This window comes from Telmatherina bonti (genome assembly GCF_933228915.1).
Source record: "Telmatherina bonti genome assembly, chromosome: 24".
In the NCBI taxonomy this organism is placed as follows: domain Eukaryota; kingdom Metazoa; phylum Chordata; class Actinopteri; order Atheriniformes; family Telmatherinidae; genus Telmatherina; species Telmatherina bonti.
Window position 1 is genome coordinate 27,077,852 of NC_136633.1, and position 18,205 is coordinate 27,096,056.

The 18,205-nt window shown below is 41.7% G+C and overlaps 1 protein-coding gene across 1 annotated transcript in view; it reads left to right on the top strand.

Moving 5' to 3' along the window:
* Positions 1 to 17,888, top strand: part of LOC306773712 (interleukin-1 receptor accessory protein-like 1) — a gene marked incomplete at both ends in the record, with an annotated part of 317,198 nt that extends 299,310 nt beyond the window's left edge. Inside the window, 3 exons of the mRNA XM_079263606.1 lie at positions 7,342 to 7,512; positions 12,726 to 12,770; positions 17,161 to 17,888. Of these exons, the coding sequence (XP_079119732.1) occupies positions 7,342 to 7,512; positions 12,726 to 12,770; positions 17,161 to 17,888 (944 nt within the window). The remainder of the gene's footprint in view (positions 1 to 7,341; positions 7,513 to 12,725; positions 12,771 to 17,160) is intronic.
* Between the last annotated feature and the right edge of the window lie 317 nt (positions 17,889 to 18,205).

The following is an 18,205-nucleotide window of genomic DNA, read 5'->3' on the forward strand; positions in this document are numbered from 1 at the left end:
TCCAGCGGTACTGCCCCCGATGTCCACGCGATGCTGCAGAGGCGTGTCAGCCAGGACAGCCCCATAGCATCCAGAGCCTTAAGGAACTCCGGGCGGATCTCATCCACCCCCGGGGCCTTGCCGCCAAGGAGCTTTTTGACCACCTCAGCGACTTCAGCCCCAGAGATAGGAGAGTCCACCCCTGAGTCCACCAGCTCTGCTCCCTCATGGGAAGACGTGTTGGTAGGATTGAGGAGGTCTTCGAAGTATTCCCTCCACCGACCCACAACGTCCCGAGTTGAGGTCAGCAGCTCCCCACCTCCACTGTACACAGTATTGATGGAGCACTGCTTCCCCCTCCTGTGCCGCCGGATGGTGGACCAGAATCTCCTCGAAGCCGTCCGGACGTCTTTCTCCATGGCCTCGCCGAACTCCTCCCATGCCCGAGTTTTTGCCTTGGCAACAGCCGAAGCCGCATGCCGCTTAGCCTGCCGGTACCCATCAGCTGCCTCCAGAGTCCCACAGGCCAAGAAGGCCCGATAGGACTCCTTCTTCAGCTTGACGGCATCCCTCACTGCTGGTGTCCACCAACGAGTCCTGGGATTACCGCCACGACAGGCACCAACGACCTTACAGCCACAGCTCCGGCCGGCCGCCTCAGCAATAGCAGATTTATAATAATAATAATAATTAATAATAATAATAAAGCAGATTTATAATAATAATAATAATAATAATTTGAGTTGAATTTGATTTTAAAAACGAGTGAGTTATCCTGTCTGACCTGCAGAGGGAGGCTGGTCCAGATGTTTGGAGCTGGAACTGAAAAGGCTCGTCTGGTTTTACAGCGTGTCCTCGGGACGGTTAAAAGCTCTGTGAAAAGATTTCTGTGAACTGAAAGTGAAAAGTTTTTGAACAGCATCAAGTAAAATTCTCTGTTTCGCTTTCCACATGACAAGTTCACATTTTAAACCCACCAGATCCTTAAATTTAAGTTGTCTGTCAAAAACAAATCATTTGTGTCTTCATGACCCTTTAGTTGGTCATCCTCACGGCTCTTTTTTGCAACAAATCCAAGGGTTTAGCAGCATGTTTGATCAAAGTAAGGCAGTTTACGTCTAAGAGTTTAGATTTTTAGTCCACCCTTGGAAAACTGGGCAGCCATGGTCAGAACCCAGAATATAGTTGCGTATGCAAGCCAGCAGTGAGGAGCAAAGTGCATTTTTATTCACATTTCAGTCACTGTATCCCAGCAGTCTGATGCAAACCCATATTCTTCTTGTGAAATTGAATTATAGAAAACAAAACATTATGTTGGAGGGGGGAAAGCTCCCAGTTACTCATTAGCAGTCAATGCCGTGCACTTCTTTAGCCATGCACGTTCGTATGTTGCATTCCAATCTACCATCCATTAAACGCTACGGAGCCCGGAGATACCACCGAGATTACGCCTGCAACTCTTCACCGCGAGTTCAATAGTTCATCTAACTGTGGGCTCTCTGTGCACGTACATGCATGCAAAGCACACGTGCACACGCTCCACATGGAGCGCACGTGCTGGGTGCGAGAGAACCCTGACTTTGCAGTCAACACGTAGGACGGCCGATGCAGCTTCGTCGATACGGTGCGACTTCTGGATGGAAGGGAGGAACTGGAGGAGGTCATTCCGCCTTTGTGACCCCGCCCCCCCCTTCTCTCCCTCTCTCCTTTCTCTTTCTCGCTACAGACGAGTGAATCATCTCCACTAAAATAGGCCTTGATCTGCCTACACAGGGTCCGTTTGAAAGCTGGAGAAAAACACTGAGATTTCTGCCACTGTGAAGCAGAATTTAAGCCTCGGAGTTGGTTCTGCTAAGCGAGGTTGCATTTCAATTATTTCTACATGTCCCTGATGTTGTAAAAAGGAATTGCACGTTATAAAAAAGGATAGATTAATTACAAGGCGTCACATAAGAGTGGTCTGCACTCGCCAAATATCAAGATTACCCTGCGGGAAGACGGGGAATCTTGTTGGCAGCCTCAGAGAGAAGCTGGAGTGGAAAACAGAAAAGATATTAAAAGAAGCAAAATCGGGATGAGCTTCCTCCATCAGAGCCTTCTGCTCTCCCACTTGTTTTAACCTAGCGTTGTAATCATTCACCTCCCATCATCTAAAGTGCTTTAACACATTAAATGTCATCACACGGCGCTGGCAGACGAGGAGGTAGAGGGACCTGAGTCCAATTAGGGCTCGCAGCGTCAAACTCTGTCCTCAAAAAGTTTAGCTGAAAGGCTGCAGCTTGGAGTGTCCCACTTCTCATGCGTCCTTCCTTTTGTCGCTTCCATTCAATAAATGAACACATGGAATCTAATATTTTTGTTTCACATGAATATGAGCTTAAATGTGACTGTAGTCGCACCACAGTTACAGGCATGTCTGCAACCGTGTGGGTCCAATGATGCGGTTAAGCTGTAAAACACCGACATGGAGGGGCAATCGCAAGGCGCTACGAGGAAATCAAATTAAAGATGAAATGAACAAAAATAATCAAATCAACATGAAGGTTTTTTTTAGTCTCTTTTAAAACTTTTACAGTCTGTTGAACCCTTGGGTTGTTTGGGAGAACAGAGCCAAAAGAAGGGTCTCCTGTAGGCGGAGTCTCCGTCCTGGTTGGGACAAGACGGTGTGTGTTTTAGGAGGGAGGGGGGGCGTGCTGTGGTTGGGGGGTGTGTTGGGTTTAATATGCTTCTATTTTCACAGTAATCAGGATCCGAGCAGCTCTACTCTGTGTTAGAAAAGTTCAGTCCTTAAAGCAGCTCTATGATGCTATGTCTAGTTTACTGACATTTCTACAGAGTTATATTAGCAGCGCACGTTTGAGTTTTCCAGCACTCTCTATGTTCGGTTTCCATGGCGACGGAAACGATTGGTGTCAAACTCCAGTCCTCGAGGGCCGGCATCCTGAATGTTTGTTGTCTCCCAGCTCCAACACACCTGACCGAAATTCATTAGGAGGTTGACAAGAAGCTTCTGGATGCTGCGTTGGGGGAGGGAAACAACAAAAACCTGCCGGATACCGGCCCTCGAGGACTGGAGTTTGGCACCCCCGGTTTAGAGAGTTTTTTTCTACTTTGAAATTTTAGTGATGTCCCGGTGGGAGGGACTCAACGATTGGTCGTCTTCTCCAGGTTGTGCACGTTCACGAGAAGAAAGCCACGCCCACCTTCTCTGCTCAGTATAACTACTGCTAGCCGTTGACCAATCAGACGCAGGAAAGGGGCGGAGCTTCCTCTGTGGTTTCTGGTAGAGGCTGATCTGAGAGGATCAATACATGATGAATGAAGGGATCTGTGAAACATGCTTAATTATTTCTTGTCCTTCTGAACTTGCATATTAAAACAAATTAGACTGAAATGTGCTTCATAGAGACACTTTAAGATCTACCGTCCTGCAAGCTTCAGATGCAAACCTTCTCCTACACACCAGAATCAAATAAACGGTTCCTTACCAGGGTTAGGGTTACCAGGCCTCTGCACAACTGGATGACATGCCGATGAAGAAATTCTGCCATTTGATTCAGGTGTGTTGGAGAAGCGAAGCATCTAAAAGATGCTGGATGGTAGATCTGGAGGACTGGACTTCTGGTCCTTTTCCACCAGTATCAGCTCGTCTCAAGTTAACTCGCCTCAGCTTGGTTTTTTAGGGTTTTCCCCTCGGCTTTTGGACCTGTTTACCGGTACTTTCTTTGTAACTCCTCAGCCCAGGTTCTGAGCAAGCTGAGTTGGGTTCTGTGTGACGTCGCCAGACTGCACTCCGCTATTGGTAAGCGCCACGGCCAATCAGAGGTCAGAGTGATATCACGGGAAGAACGACTCAAACTCGCAAGTTGTTTACATTACATAACAAGCAACGGCGCAACAAAAGTCTGTTTCATGGTCCAACACTGAGGTGGAGATGTTTCTTTGCTTGGTTGCTGAGGAAAGGGTACAGAGGGAACTAGATGGAGCGACACCAAATGAAAATCATCCATCAAGAGCTTTCAGACTCAATGGCTACGGGGAGCAACGGAGTTTCCAGCAGCGTCGAGAGAAGCTGAAAAAACTCAAAAGTGACTATCGGCAGGTCAAGGACCACAATGGTCGGAGTGGATCAAACAGACGAGACTGGAAGTGGTTCCATCAGATGGATACGGTTTATGGTCAGCGACTGGCGAGCCTCTAGGTCCTACGTTGTTATAGAGCTCGTCGTGGACAACACTGACATCACAGTGATTTCACACAAACCCCGCCCCTTTCAGACCTGGTGCTAAACTGTAATGGAAAAGAAACAGGACCAAGCTGAGACCAGTTAAGTTGAGACAAGCTGGTACGGATGGAAAAGAGACATTTGGCATCCCTGAGTTACAACTTTTCAATTAATCAGCTGCTGATACTGACTATACGTTCAAAACTGATGAAATGAGGTTGATGGGATGGGAAATGGGCAGATGGTTGTCTTTTGTCCTGGGCTTCTAGTTGCGGTATAATAAGTCAGACCTCATCATCCACCTCTGGTCCACAGAACCAGCCTCAGGCTCACCCCCAGGCTGGTTCTGTTGGGGCTGCCCACCTGTTCAGTGATTGGGTTAGCAGCTGGCAACTCAGCAGACACATTAGGAAGCTCAAACTCTGACAGTAAAGACATACTGTTGGTTTTATCTCAATCTTTAGGCTTTAGTAGCGTTATGGCTCCAGAGTGACTGGCCTGCACAGCTTTTATGTAAATGGGACTGTGCCAGTACTTGCTGGTAACTGGCTGCCAATCATGTGCCAGTGACTCTGCCTTCCTGTGTTATTACTCTTCTGGGATTAGTTGCCTGCAGCGCCGTCTCCCCCGTTATTGGCCAGACATGATGGCATCCGGCTACTTAAACACCTGATCGCCTTTGTTTAGGGCAGCTGTGTCAGATTGTGGAGCAGTTTGCCACTGTGGTTGGGACTGAGTCTGATTACAGCTCAGCTGGAGAGCTTTTACTGTCTTCCCTGCTTTTCTTGGTTTTGCTGTACAGTTGCAGAACTCTTGATTGTCTTTTGCTTTACGTCGTTAGAGGCTGTTGACTTACAGACCTTTTGGGATTTTTGTTGGTTATTTTTGGTCTTTTTTTTGCTCTTGTCACAAGATTTAAGTTGCACCTTTGTTCCATTTTTTTTTTTTGTACACATAGATGAAGACAAGATTGTTTTGTTGATAGAACACTGTAAATAATCACACTCATTTAGTATGTATATATATATGTATATATATGTATATATATATATATGTGAGTGTGTGTGTAGGGGCCAATTTGATTGAAAATGTAATTTTCACAATTCCCCAATATTGCTGATTTTTGTCGACGAAAAACAAAATAACATGTTTAAAACTTTCTTTACTTGTTATTTTTCTTGATTTAAAAACAAAAACACCCCAGTAGCCAGACCATCATTCTGCCGCTATAATTCCCAAGAATACAAATAAAACGATCAATAAAAACACTAAAAATGACAAAAAATTTATGGGTTATTTTTATTTATTTTAAAAAAATTGATTTTTTTTTTTTAAACAAAAATCTATTTAAAATTGTGAAGCAAAAAAAAAATCACGATTTTTGATTTTTCAATTTGATTTTCCCACCCCTAATATAGATATTACACACACAAATATATGATATACTGTATATATAATACATATATAATATATATTTGTATATGTATATATTAATAAAATCCTGTGACATTTAAGTACAGTTAGTTACTGCTTTCTGATGGATTGATCAGTAGTTCTTGATACTGGGTATGTCACTCATTGATCCTGAGCAGGTTTCTGAAAGCTCTATTCTTGACCAGCTGGATCAATGCTACAAGGATGGTTTTGCCCAGTTCAGCTCTTACCCAAAGCATCTTATAAAGAACAGTAAATGTTACAACTCCTGGGTGGTCTAGGGTGAAATGGGATGGCAGCATGAAGCCCAGCCTTCAGTTTTTAAGGTACAATTATTTATTTATTGTTCTCATCAAGCCTGCTGTAAGAGTTGATTCTTTGTGGTGAACATGGAAAACTAAATGTGTTGAAAGGATGAGATTTAACTTTGACTCTCACACCAATGAGCCAGTCACATGCAAGGAAATGGGATGATACCATTATGCCAAAGAAGGAAGGAATGTCTCTGTCTCTGAGGACAGAAAGTATAATGGTACATTCCAGGCTCAGAGTTACAGAGAGATATTTTTTAGAAAAGAGTTTTTAGAAAAGCTGTAAAATAAGTCTTTAATGAAAAAACTGAATAAAAAGTAACGTCTCATAACACAAACTGATAAATGATGGTGAAATAGAAGCTCAGAGTTGTATTAAATGCTCTGCCATTTGGGAGCCAAATCTCTGAAAAGAGCTGGACTTTACAAAGTCATCAGCTGGGAAGCTCCGCATCGACCACAGCTGCTCTGAACCAACGCCAGCAGCCCAGTTTCATGGTGAAGGTGACACTGGGAGCAGCTGGACGGCAGACCACCCACCAATCGCAGACGGGGAATCACACAGTCAAACCATCCATCACCTGTTTTCAATGTCAGAATATCTGAAACAAATATATTTACATCTGGGGCTGGAGCTTTCTGGTCAGTTCCTTCACACCAAACCAACCTCTGCTGTCGTCCTCTGCCTACTTTACTTAACTGATTTCTACAATATTTATCTGAGCAGCAGAGAAAATCAAGTTGGCTTTTCATGAATTTTACAGCTTCAGCTGTTTGACAAGTTTAACTGCAGAAATCCAAGTAAGAAAGCTTTGGCTGTTTTGCTTTTAAAGCCAGGAGCCATTATCCTGTTCGTATGGTACTTTGGGACGTCTCCATCTTTTTATTTTATTCTCCTGACTCATTTTACTGAGTATGAAAAAGCACGAGGTCCTCCACCGCCCCTCGCTCTCCATCTCTCAGCTCGCTCTTTTCAAATCTGCCATCAATCTTTGCTTTCACATGGGTGATAGAGCAGCAGCATGTGCCGGCCCGAGCAGGCGGCGTCGGGCGTTTAGCTCAGGCTGGAGGATCATTTGTTTCGCCTGTAGTGGGCAGAGTTGCTATCAAGGCAACATAATTTGTCAGTGCGAACGGAGCTGTAATGAAAAGCACTCAGATGGACAGAGGTGCCCAGAGGTCAGAGTAATGGAGGCGTCCTGTCTCGATAGAGTCCCCCAGTGAATGAATGGCTCTTCTGCACCGCTGTGGAAAGAGACGATGAGCATCTGGGCTGTAACGGTGCATAACTTCGCTCTGCTTTCAGGAAACTAAGAACAATAAATTGTTAGCGTAACTCATTGATCTGCTTCTTTAACACTAACTGGGTCCGTCTTTCTGCTTTCCCCACAGACAACAAGGACTACGATGCTTACCTGTCTTACACCAAGGTGGACCCAGACCAGTGGAGCCAGGAGACCAGAGAGGAGGAGCGCTTTGCCCTGGAGATCCTCCCTGATGTGCTGGAGAAGCATTATGGGTATAAACTCTTCATTCCAGACAGGGACTTGATCCCAACAGGAAGTAAGCTCTCTCTCTCACGGCGATGTCAAGTTGTGTCGAATGTTTTTGTCCGCTTGGTGTTGCTCGTGTTGCTGTTGTCAGTGCCGTGGTGATGCCTTGTTTGTTGGCTTCTGTTACGCATTTGTGTTGTGGCATAACAAAGATCCCGTGCGATCGTCATTTCTTTTCACTTGATCATTATGAAATGAGCTTTTCTTCTAACCAACCGGCTGAGATTAAGAGATCCGTTTACTGCAGGAGCTCATTTAGGGGTTCATCAGTGCAGGTTTTATGTTTTTAAAACACACAAAAGAGAAGAATTTAACCATTTTTTTAATCATTATTTGTAGTAGTTCACAATGCAGAGCCACTGATAGGAGACATACTAAAACCTTCCTACTTAAATATACCTCAAATATGCATCATTATACTGCTAATAAAAGATCTGAGATCCAATTAATGATTAATAGACACACCACCTTAGCATGAATAATATTGTAAGCCTCATACCATCGTTGCCTGAGTCATATTTCAGATTTTATAGGCAATGATTCATGGTGAATCAGCAGTGTTTGGAAGTAATAGTCCAGCAGATTTCACAATTTAGACATAATATGACTTATGTAGTGTGCTATCTTATATGTCTGAAGAAATTAGATTAAAAAATAGAAATAAATTCATAAGGAAAAAAATAGAAAAACTAAACTGGGGCACTTTTTATTGCAAATGAGAGGATACAAACAGTCAAAGCAAAAACATTTAAGTTGAAAATCACCAGCTTGAGCGTTTAGCAAAGGACAAAATGTTCCTTTGTATTTTCACTTCACAAAGAAACAAAATGGAGAAAAGAGTTCTGTTTTTTAGATGTGTGTTAAACACCTGGCCTCCTCTAGAAATGGAATAAACATAACATCTACAGGTAAATTTGCTCACGGTGAGGACAACTGCACCTGCTTGTTGCTGGAGGTGTCCACTAGGGGGCGCGTTAGACATCGCAGACTGGATGCAGATGCAGAATTTGTTGGATGTCAACAAAACCATAAATATGGCGACAATAGAAGTGGTAGGAATCAGTTCATTTTGAGATCATTGCAGAAAAAATGACAGCTGCGACATTGTCGATGTAAGACTGACCGAACGACACGCTGAGACTGGTTCCAAGTTACAGAATCCCTTCGACCAAACTGGTTCTTATTCTGCCTCTGTCACTCAGGACTTTAGCAAGCAATGCTTCAAACAATGCTAAATATGCAAGAAAGCAGTTATAAAATATACTGTAAAATTATTTCAGCCTTAGTGTTCATTCCTGGTAAACGTTGACCAGAAAGCACGAATGGCAAATGACTGGTTTGTTTTCTCTTTTTTTAAACCCTCTTCCTCACCACCGGATGTTGGTAGAGTGTACGACTGGATCGTCAGCAACCCGGTGGTAATGAAAAGATTAAAATATAATACTATCATAAAAACACGCGTTAAGGTGTAGCTGATGGTGAGAATCGCAGTTCCAAAGTGATTGTGTCTTATCAACCAAAAGAGACCCGCTGCTGCTTCTGTTCAGTAATCCACACAGACCAAGCAGGGGACTGCATCAGGAATGCTAAGCTGCATCAGGAATGATAAGCTGAGTGACATTAGCCTTGTTCGTGAGGGCGGTGTACTACAGCTGCAGCTCCCGCCTAACAGATGCATGCTAATTCAGCTGTACGAACATCTCTACTGAAGGCTCAGGGGTATATTATCACCCTCAGCCACTGCGCTTCCTTCTTCCTCTACTTACATACAGGACACTGATCAGTGCTCTTATATCCACTGTTGAAACAAAAGGTGGGAAAACTGTTATAGACACAGAAAGATGAAGTTCATGTCTTGACATCGAGGCCAGTGTAGAATATTGGCTTTTTTAGACGATGTCCGATAAGCCGATTTTGTCCAACTCCTAATTTCTGATACCGATGTTGACAATACGGATATTTTTGGAGCAAATAGTGCCAAACAAACGAAAATATTTGGAAAAATATACATGACATATCTTACATTTAGTCACTTTGAGTTAGAAGAGAGTTAGCTGTCATTAAAAAAGTAAAAACTGATACATTTCCAGTGTTGCACTTATCGGCCGATATCAGTACACCGATATATACAATCGGTTGGCCAATATTATCGGACATCTCTGTCTGAAACAATACAAATACATAAAAACACATAAACACACCTGTGTTTTTAACTCATAGCTGAAGGTATTTCAGGCCCATCCTGACTTTATAGCTAATTTATTTATTTATGTTTGTTGCATTTTCTTTTTAGGCTCTACTTTCTCCTCAGTACTTGGATTAGAGGAGAAGAGGGAGTTTATTTGGTTGTAGTTTATGTCACCACATGCTTTAACTTTACCTGAACATGGGCACCAGAAACAGTGTGGTTGTTGCACCCCTGTAACGATGAATATAGAAAAACAGACACGACGTTACTGCTGTCACGTCTAATCTTTTAATGTCATTGTTTCCACAAGGACAGCATTTTCAGCAGTATATCTTTATGTGAACGTATTCAAAGATAAAAAAAAATAAAAAAAGACGAATTTACAACTGACTACTAGCTGCCAAAATCACAGCACAAGCCCAAATGTAAAATGAATACTGTAGTTTCAAACAAGCAACAAACTCTATTATTACAGTACCATATACAAGCTACTAGAACATTAATAGAAATATTCCAGCATCTAATAGAATAACAGTCTGGTGGCTTCCACCGTTCAAGCCATTAGCATCACGTCATTAAAATATAAAATTATATTACAGGTCACAATGCTTTACTATGAACTGCTGAACGTTGTACCTATTAAAGCGCGACTCGTTCCAGAAAACTAACATTTTAAACTTAAATGGAACCTAAAGTGAGTTCTGTGGACAGATTTCACTTCTAACTTATTTCTTTAATCACAAAGAAAAATTCAAAAAGCAGAGATTTTACCTGCAAAGATAATAATGAAAAGCAGACACAATGTCACTGCCGTCACATTCAGTCTTGTGATGGACGAGCAGCAGCAACACGTTTCCCCTTTGTTATTTCAGACATCATCTATTGAGACGCGATCAGCTGGTTAAACTCTCAAAACACACTCTTTCTATTAAATCAATTTACAATAAATAAAAAAAAAAAAAACAATGAAAACAATCTTCAAGCGATGGCATTTTTAACGTGTTGTTCTAAAGCAGGGGTCACCAACTCCAATCCTTGAGGGCTACCATCCTGCAGGTTTTAGTGTTTCCCTTGTACAACATATTTGATCCAAGTCAAAAGGTTCTCCAAGAACTTGTTGTCTTCTTCTGCTCCTGCCTGTTAATGAGCCTTTGGTTTGGGTCTGGAAAACAATTAAACCTGCAGGATGGTAGCCCCTCTGGACCGGAGTTGGTGACCCCTGTTCTAAAGCATCTTTCCATTTTTATTTTTATATTCCAAGACTGAAGTATTCGATCACAGATGACTTGATCAGTAATAATCAGTACATTTCTTACAAAGAGAGGTTACTTGTTTAGAATCTTTTCTCCTTTTTTTTTAAATACTATGATGGATAAAAGCAACTTACTTTTACCATATAATACAATTTCACTTCAAGATTTTTTACTTTAACGAACCATTCTCTCCATTAAGTGGTCAACTATTCACATCTAGATGATGGATCTCTGCCTAATGAAAGGGGAAATTCAAAGAAATCCCTGTTTGGGAATTTCTACAATTTCATCGTGTTTTTTGTGCAGTTATTACTAATTAAGAGTCAATCAAAATCATCTTTAAAGTATCATATACTGTCTCTTGCTTCTTGACTCGGACAGCACACCAAGATTTCTTTGTGTTATTTCTAATTGTTTCATTCAGTGACTGATTCAGGAAAAAGTCCCAGGATGCACCACACAATCTGGCCAGAATCACCATGTAAAAACCAAACAAAACGGTCACCACCATCAAAACTTGATAGATCTATGTCACAAAATGCATGTAATTTACAGTAACTGCTCAAAATCTGCACTATGATACTGTGAGCTTTAAGGTAAATGTCCTATTTTGTTATTTTACTATTCAGCAAATGCAGCCACCCACACTCCAAGCAGCTTTAGAATGACATGAAATGTGTAGAGTACATGATATACCCTGTTTAAAGCCCGTGGGAGGCATAATAACCTGTATTATAAATGCAACACAATTAGCAGAAAGAGCCAACCTTATGATTAGACTCCATGTTCCTGATCCAGCTGCATACAAACTCTGCCTCTGCATGCTGCTGTGTAATGGTGTCAGCTGCACAATCAAAAATCTCTCTTATGCATGGATATTAATGCATGTTTTACCACAGTATACTCCTAATGGAGCTTCTCGCCATGCCCTGTGCTTATCTTTGATTAACTCATCACACAGATGAGTTTGATAATATCATTACGCCATTAGCCTCCATTTGAATACTTGCATCTGCTTGTCTTCGCACACATACCACCATTACTAATTACGTTCCTCTTCAGTGGCATTGTGCCAAGGTTATAAACCGAATCCTTTGCTGTGATTATGTGCTCAATACGGGGGGACAGTTGTAATATGGGAAAAAATGGCATAAAAGTGCAAGGTTTGAGAGGATCCAAAGCACGGCCGCCACTGATCCAGCTTGGCGGCACGGCTTGCTGGTTTAATGTGACTATGTATAAATATTCAGCTCCCATGTGGAATGGATTAGCATCCCAACAGTTGATAAAATAAAACACAATCCCTCATATATATATATATATATATATATATATATATATATATATATATATATATATATATATATAAATATATATATATATATATATATAAATATATATATATATATATATATATATATATATATATATAAATAAACAGTTTGGCCATTTGGGAGTTGGCATATGTCAACAATCTTTCTCCTGTGCTGCTGTTTGGCAGCAAGTAATTCCATGGTATGATGTTAATCATCTTACTACTCTGATACATTTCTAACATAGCAATCTGGTCTGCTATTTTATGCTACATGTCCCATATTAAACTGGAATAAACTGGCCGGTGCGATTCTTCTGTCACAATCGCCAGCAGAGCATCAAGTGGACGAACTCAGTTTATGCCAGAGGAATGTCCCCACATTGTCAGAGCTGTCTCTTTTTTTTAATGCCAACAAATTTTCTGCAAATCTTTTGATCACTCTTTGAATGTAAATATCCTATGTTTAGGTTTCACCAATGATCATTTCCAGGATGACACAAGACTACTTAGAGGTACTTCTTCTCCAGATTTCTACCACTCGTGTCAGTTCTCATCGACTGGCTTTCTGATTTCTGACAAGACTTTAGAAGTCACAAGAGTTGATGGTTACAAATGGTTTGAGCAGCGGCTGTGCTGATTATTAAAAAGCACCAGAAACAACAGTGTTTTCATAAAGTTTGGTAGGAACCTCTGAATAAGCAATCATTTGATGTTCAAATGAGTATCATTACTTGAGAAGTTAAGCCTTCCATGAATAGTGGTCACTGTAATGAGCACCTATTTACAAGCTTTTTTTCTTGCATATTCATGAATGAGGATGGTATATTTGTAAATTAACCACTTCAATGTCTGATGCATAACCACTCACTGAGGAATAAATAAATATATAATGTAGCTAAATTTAAATGCATTCATTGTAATGAAAAAAGCTTGTCTTTATGATAAGTAGAAGAAAATAATACAGGTATGTCTTATCAAATATTTACACAATATGATGATTATATGTAATTTTATAAAAAAATATATAGAATACATCAAAATAAATCAAATCAAATTCATTCAAAATATGACTATAAACCAAAAAAGTATAATTGCATATGTTTATAGTGCTAAAATACTGTCTTTAAAATAATGTTTTATAATGATAATGTTTTTCTTTATTAATGCATGCATGAAAGGGTTAAAAATTCTGCTCGGTCAAATGGAAAAACATAAACGCACATCTTATATTAGCCTCACACTGGTGTCATTGATACGTATAATTTATCTGAGCCTTTCCTAGCACTGACGTGGTGCTGTTTGCTTTTGAGTTGTGTGATACAGAGGACCAGATGTAATTAGCAACACAGAAAAGGACCCAAAAAAAAAAAAAATCTCAAATTTTATCAGTGTAACAGATGTAACAGATGTAACAAGTCATGTGGGACTCTGGAGGCAGCTGATGGGTACCGACAGGCTAAGCGACATGTGGCTTCGGCTGTCGCCAAGGCAAAAACTTGACCATGGGAGGAGTTCAACAAGGCCATGGAGAAAGACTTCCACAAGGCTTTGAGGCGATCCTGGTCCACCATCCGGTGACTCAGGAGGGGGAAGCAGTGCTCCATTAACACTGTGTACAGTGGCGATAGGGAGCTGTTGATGACGTGATCCTGTTGGCGTCATCTGGCTGTGATCTCCAACTCTTTCTTGAGCGATTCGCAGCCAAGTGTGACGCAGCTGGGATGAGAATTACCTCCTCCAAATCTGAGACCATGGTCCTCAGCCGGAATAGGGTGGATTGCCCTCTCCGGGTCGGGAGTCAGGTCCTGCCTCAAGTGGAGGACTTTAAATATCTCGGGGTCTTGTTCACGAGTGAGGGAAGGATGGAGCGTGAGATCAACAGGCAGATCGGTGCGGACTCTGCGCCGGAGAATGGATGGATAAGAGATGGCAAAAAAGCTAAAATAATTTCAAATAAAATTACATTTTAAATAAAAATGGGCACGCAGGCTTGCAGCAGCTCCTTTAGACGCATGTGGTGCAGAAACACTTATCAAAAAAATCACGAATCGTAAAGCAACAAGTCCTCCAACTGAACGATTGTATTTGTTGCTTTTTTTTATACCCTTAAAGCTGGGGTAGATAATGTTGGGGAGCGAGCAAGATGTGAAAATGGCACCATGTCTTGGCTCCTCCCCCACGATTTTGCTCCTTGCTTGAACCGAGGCTTTTTCTTACCTCCGCCAAGGAGGTTATACTTTTACCGTTGTATATATTTGTCTGTGTTTAAGATAACTCAAAAAGTTATTTATGGATTTTAATTATATTTTTGGGAGTTGTTGAAAATATGAAAATGAAGAACTTATTTAATTTTGGCTGTGATCCGAATCACCGTTTGGATCCAGGAACATTTTAAAGCCCTTGGCGGAGGTTTGGGCTCTGAGCATTTTTCTAGTTCGCAGCAACCAACGATTTTCTCTTTCTAGGCTGTTTATCAGGAGGAGGCAAATAAACCGAGCCGGGTCGGGAAATCCTTCCTCCATTTTTTCAGCCATGTTTGCCTTCCGAGTTTCTTCTTTACTACTTTGTATTTTCATCCTAACACGCTGTTTATATGCAGGGTGTGGCTATCAGGTATGCGCTGCTGGAGGGGGAGGAGGGGAGCCGGGAGAAGAAGCTACAAAATATAAGAAATGAACAACTCCATTTGGGTCCGAATGTTTAGGTTGTAGTTTTTACAGATTTATAGTAAACTGAGGCGTCTAACTATATTTCTTATTGTTCATGATTACAACATGTATAGACTACTATCAGGACGAGGAACCGCTTCACCCAGAGGAACATGTCTCTGAGGAAGATTACCTACCCCAGCTTTAAAAACAACTCATGAGGAGGGAAGTCGGGGGGGAGGATGCAGGAGCTAAGTGAGGCTTTTTAAACCACAGTGAGACATCCTACGCTCCATCAGTGACACGACAAAACTTTAATAAGACACTTTTCTCATTTCCTAACTGGGTTTAGACAAAAACATTGCTTAAACACCAGAGTAAAATCCATTATTTTACATCAAATTCATTCAGTTAATACATTAAATTCTAATATGTTAAATTTCCTTGTCACATCACTTGGTTGGAGATCAAAACTCCCGAGTTAGGGTTAGAAAACGACGAATTGTTTAACCGAACCTTCGCTGCCATACCTGCCGCTTTTATCTTTCTCATAGTGTTGCTTTCATGACAACCGGTGCTTGTATATCCGCATCTGCCCACACACACAGACCACATAAACACGTCCTGGGGTGGAGGACAGTGATCTTCAGTTGTGGTGAGTGATGCTGGAAGATTTAGCATTGATTCTGTACAAAGTAAATAAAATACGAGTATTGCTGACCTCATTGTGTCTATGACAGAGGACACCTATTTTAAAGGCTGTTTTCAAGTATGTTCAGAAGTGAGGATGGTAAATTAGCCACTGTACCTCTTCAGTGGACGTTAGGAGAGTCACCCAACACACTCACTAAAGTAAAAACAAACAGTAAAAAATATCATATTTACACGAACATGTAATTTCCAACTTTACCTCAGTAATAAACAGGACAAGAAAGTGATACTAATCAATTTTTACATCTTATTTCTGTTATATAAATGACAGTATATTATAAATATTTCTTTAGAATTGATCAAATAAACAAAATAAAAAGTATAATATTATTAAAGGCAAAGTATCTGTACATGTCTGTAGAAGTAATATGTTGCATGTAAAAAAAAAACAATGTCATTGTTTATTAATAATTTGTGTATCAGAGGGTTAATAGAGCTGTCAAAATGAATGGGTTAATGCAAAGGGATTAATTTTAGGGATTCGTCTGCTCATTTTTTTTTTTTAAGCATTCATGCATAAATAATAAAGTTATCACTCACGCTATATTAAAAATGGGGAACCTCCTATGAGCTGGTAAATGTGGCTGAGCAGAAGGAAGTCTGGGCTTCCCCAAGGCTGCTGCCCCCCCCCCGACCCCACCCCAAATTAGGAGCAGAAAATGGATTGATATTAAAAATCTGACTGTCTACTACTATTGATCTGTGGGAATTAAACTTGCATCAAATCTAACTCCCACAATAACTAGATTCTGACATGTCAGGGTAAAGCTAAGGCCAACTTTGTCGATGTTTAATTGAGTCGGGTTGCTCTTATTTGTTAATCTTTGGGCAGAACATGGCAGGAATGGAGAAAATAAGAGGAGGTGTGTGGTGTTGGGTTGTCTAAAGACTGTCGACACGCCAAAATGTGACTCAGTCACACACAAGGTTTTAAACAGCAATAGTAAGGTGAATCCCAGTTAATCTTGTTTACCTGCTGTTGAATCTTCTCTTTGTCGGGACTGAGAAAATGCTAAAAGCGAGCATTAGCCGTGCATATCCACACTTCTGTTCATGCACCTCTTCCCGACACCCAGACACATAATCCCACTCATCACCCGGAAGCTGAATCATTCATTAGAGGCTGCAGTTAATATAAACCTTCACCTAATTCCCCTTCAGGCTGAAGAAACAGGACTTTGAGATAACACAGAGGTCTCGTTTGGCTACATGTGATTATGAAATGTTGCAGTTAGAATAAATAAACTCTAATTTCTTTCATCCCAGTGCCAGATTGAGGTATCTGGTTTTAATTACTTTACTTCATCTGAAACATTGACAAAGGGAATACTTTATTAAGTTGAGGCCAAGAGAGTTGTTGTAGTGTGAGTTGTTAATCATAATTCCATCACCTATGAGCTCTTTAGTTAGCACTTTAATGTTGTATTAAAGTTGTTTACATTAATTATAATTCACAAGAAAGAAGAAATAAGGCCAGTCATACCTAGATGAAATATTCTTTTGATGAACTTGTGTGTCTGTCTCTGTATCCCTGTGAATCCAGCCTACATCGAGGACGTAGCGCGCTGCGTGGACCAGAGCAAGCGCCTCATCATTGTCTTGACGCCCAGCTATGTGGTGCGGAGGGGGTGGAGCATTTTTGAGCTGGAGACCCGGCTGCGCAACATGCTGGTGACCGGCGAGATTAAAGTTATCCTGATCGAGTGCGCCGAGCTGCGTGGCATCATGAACTACCAGGAAGTAGAGGCCCTCAAACACACCATCAAGATGCTGACGGTCATCAAGTGGCGCGGGCCGTCCAGCAACAAGCTCAACTCCAAGTTCTGGAAGCAGCTGCTCTACGAGATGCCCTTCAAGCGCATGGAGCCCCTCAGCATCTCCCACGAGCAGGTGCTGGACGTCAGCGAGCAGGGCCCCTTTGGCGAGCTCCAAACCGTCTCGGCCATCTCCATGGCAGCTGCCACCTCCACCGCCATGGCGACGGCACACCCAGACTTGCGCTCGACCTTTCACAATTCGTGCCACACCCAGATGAGGCAGAAACACTATTACCGTAGCTACGACTACGACTTGCCGCCCGGCGGCACACTCCCACCGCTCTCCTCGCTAGGCAACCAGCACACCTACTGCAACATCCCCATGACCCTCATCAATGGCCAGCGGCCACAGTCCAAATCGCCACGGCAGCAGAGTCTGGACGAAGCCCACGGCCACAATGCCATGCTGCCGCTGCTTCCCAGAGAGACCAGTATATCCAGTGTCATCTGGTGACAGGCGGGGTGGACTGTGGATCTATATGATGTCTGTCACAGGGAGGACTCGGCACTGGCACTCGGACCCTGAACGCACCAGAGCCAGGTGAACCTGAATGGCACTAAGCTACTTGCTGCTGTTGAATTTGCACCAGGAAATAACAGGGACAAAGGTTTTTTGGGGGGGTGGGTAACACCAGAGAAACTGGAGCTGGAAGAGGTTGTGGCTATTTTCTTTGTTTTTTTTTTCTTTTTTTCTTTTTTTGTTTTGTTTAGTTTTGATCCAATAAGATCTTTTACTGAAACTGAACAAGGAAAAAAAAGGAAGAAGATTTT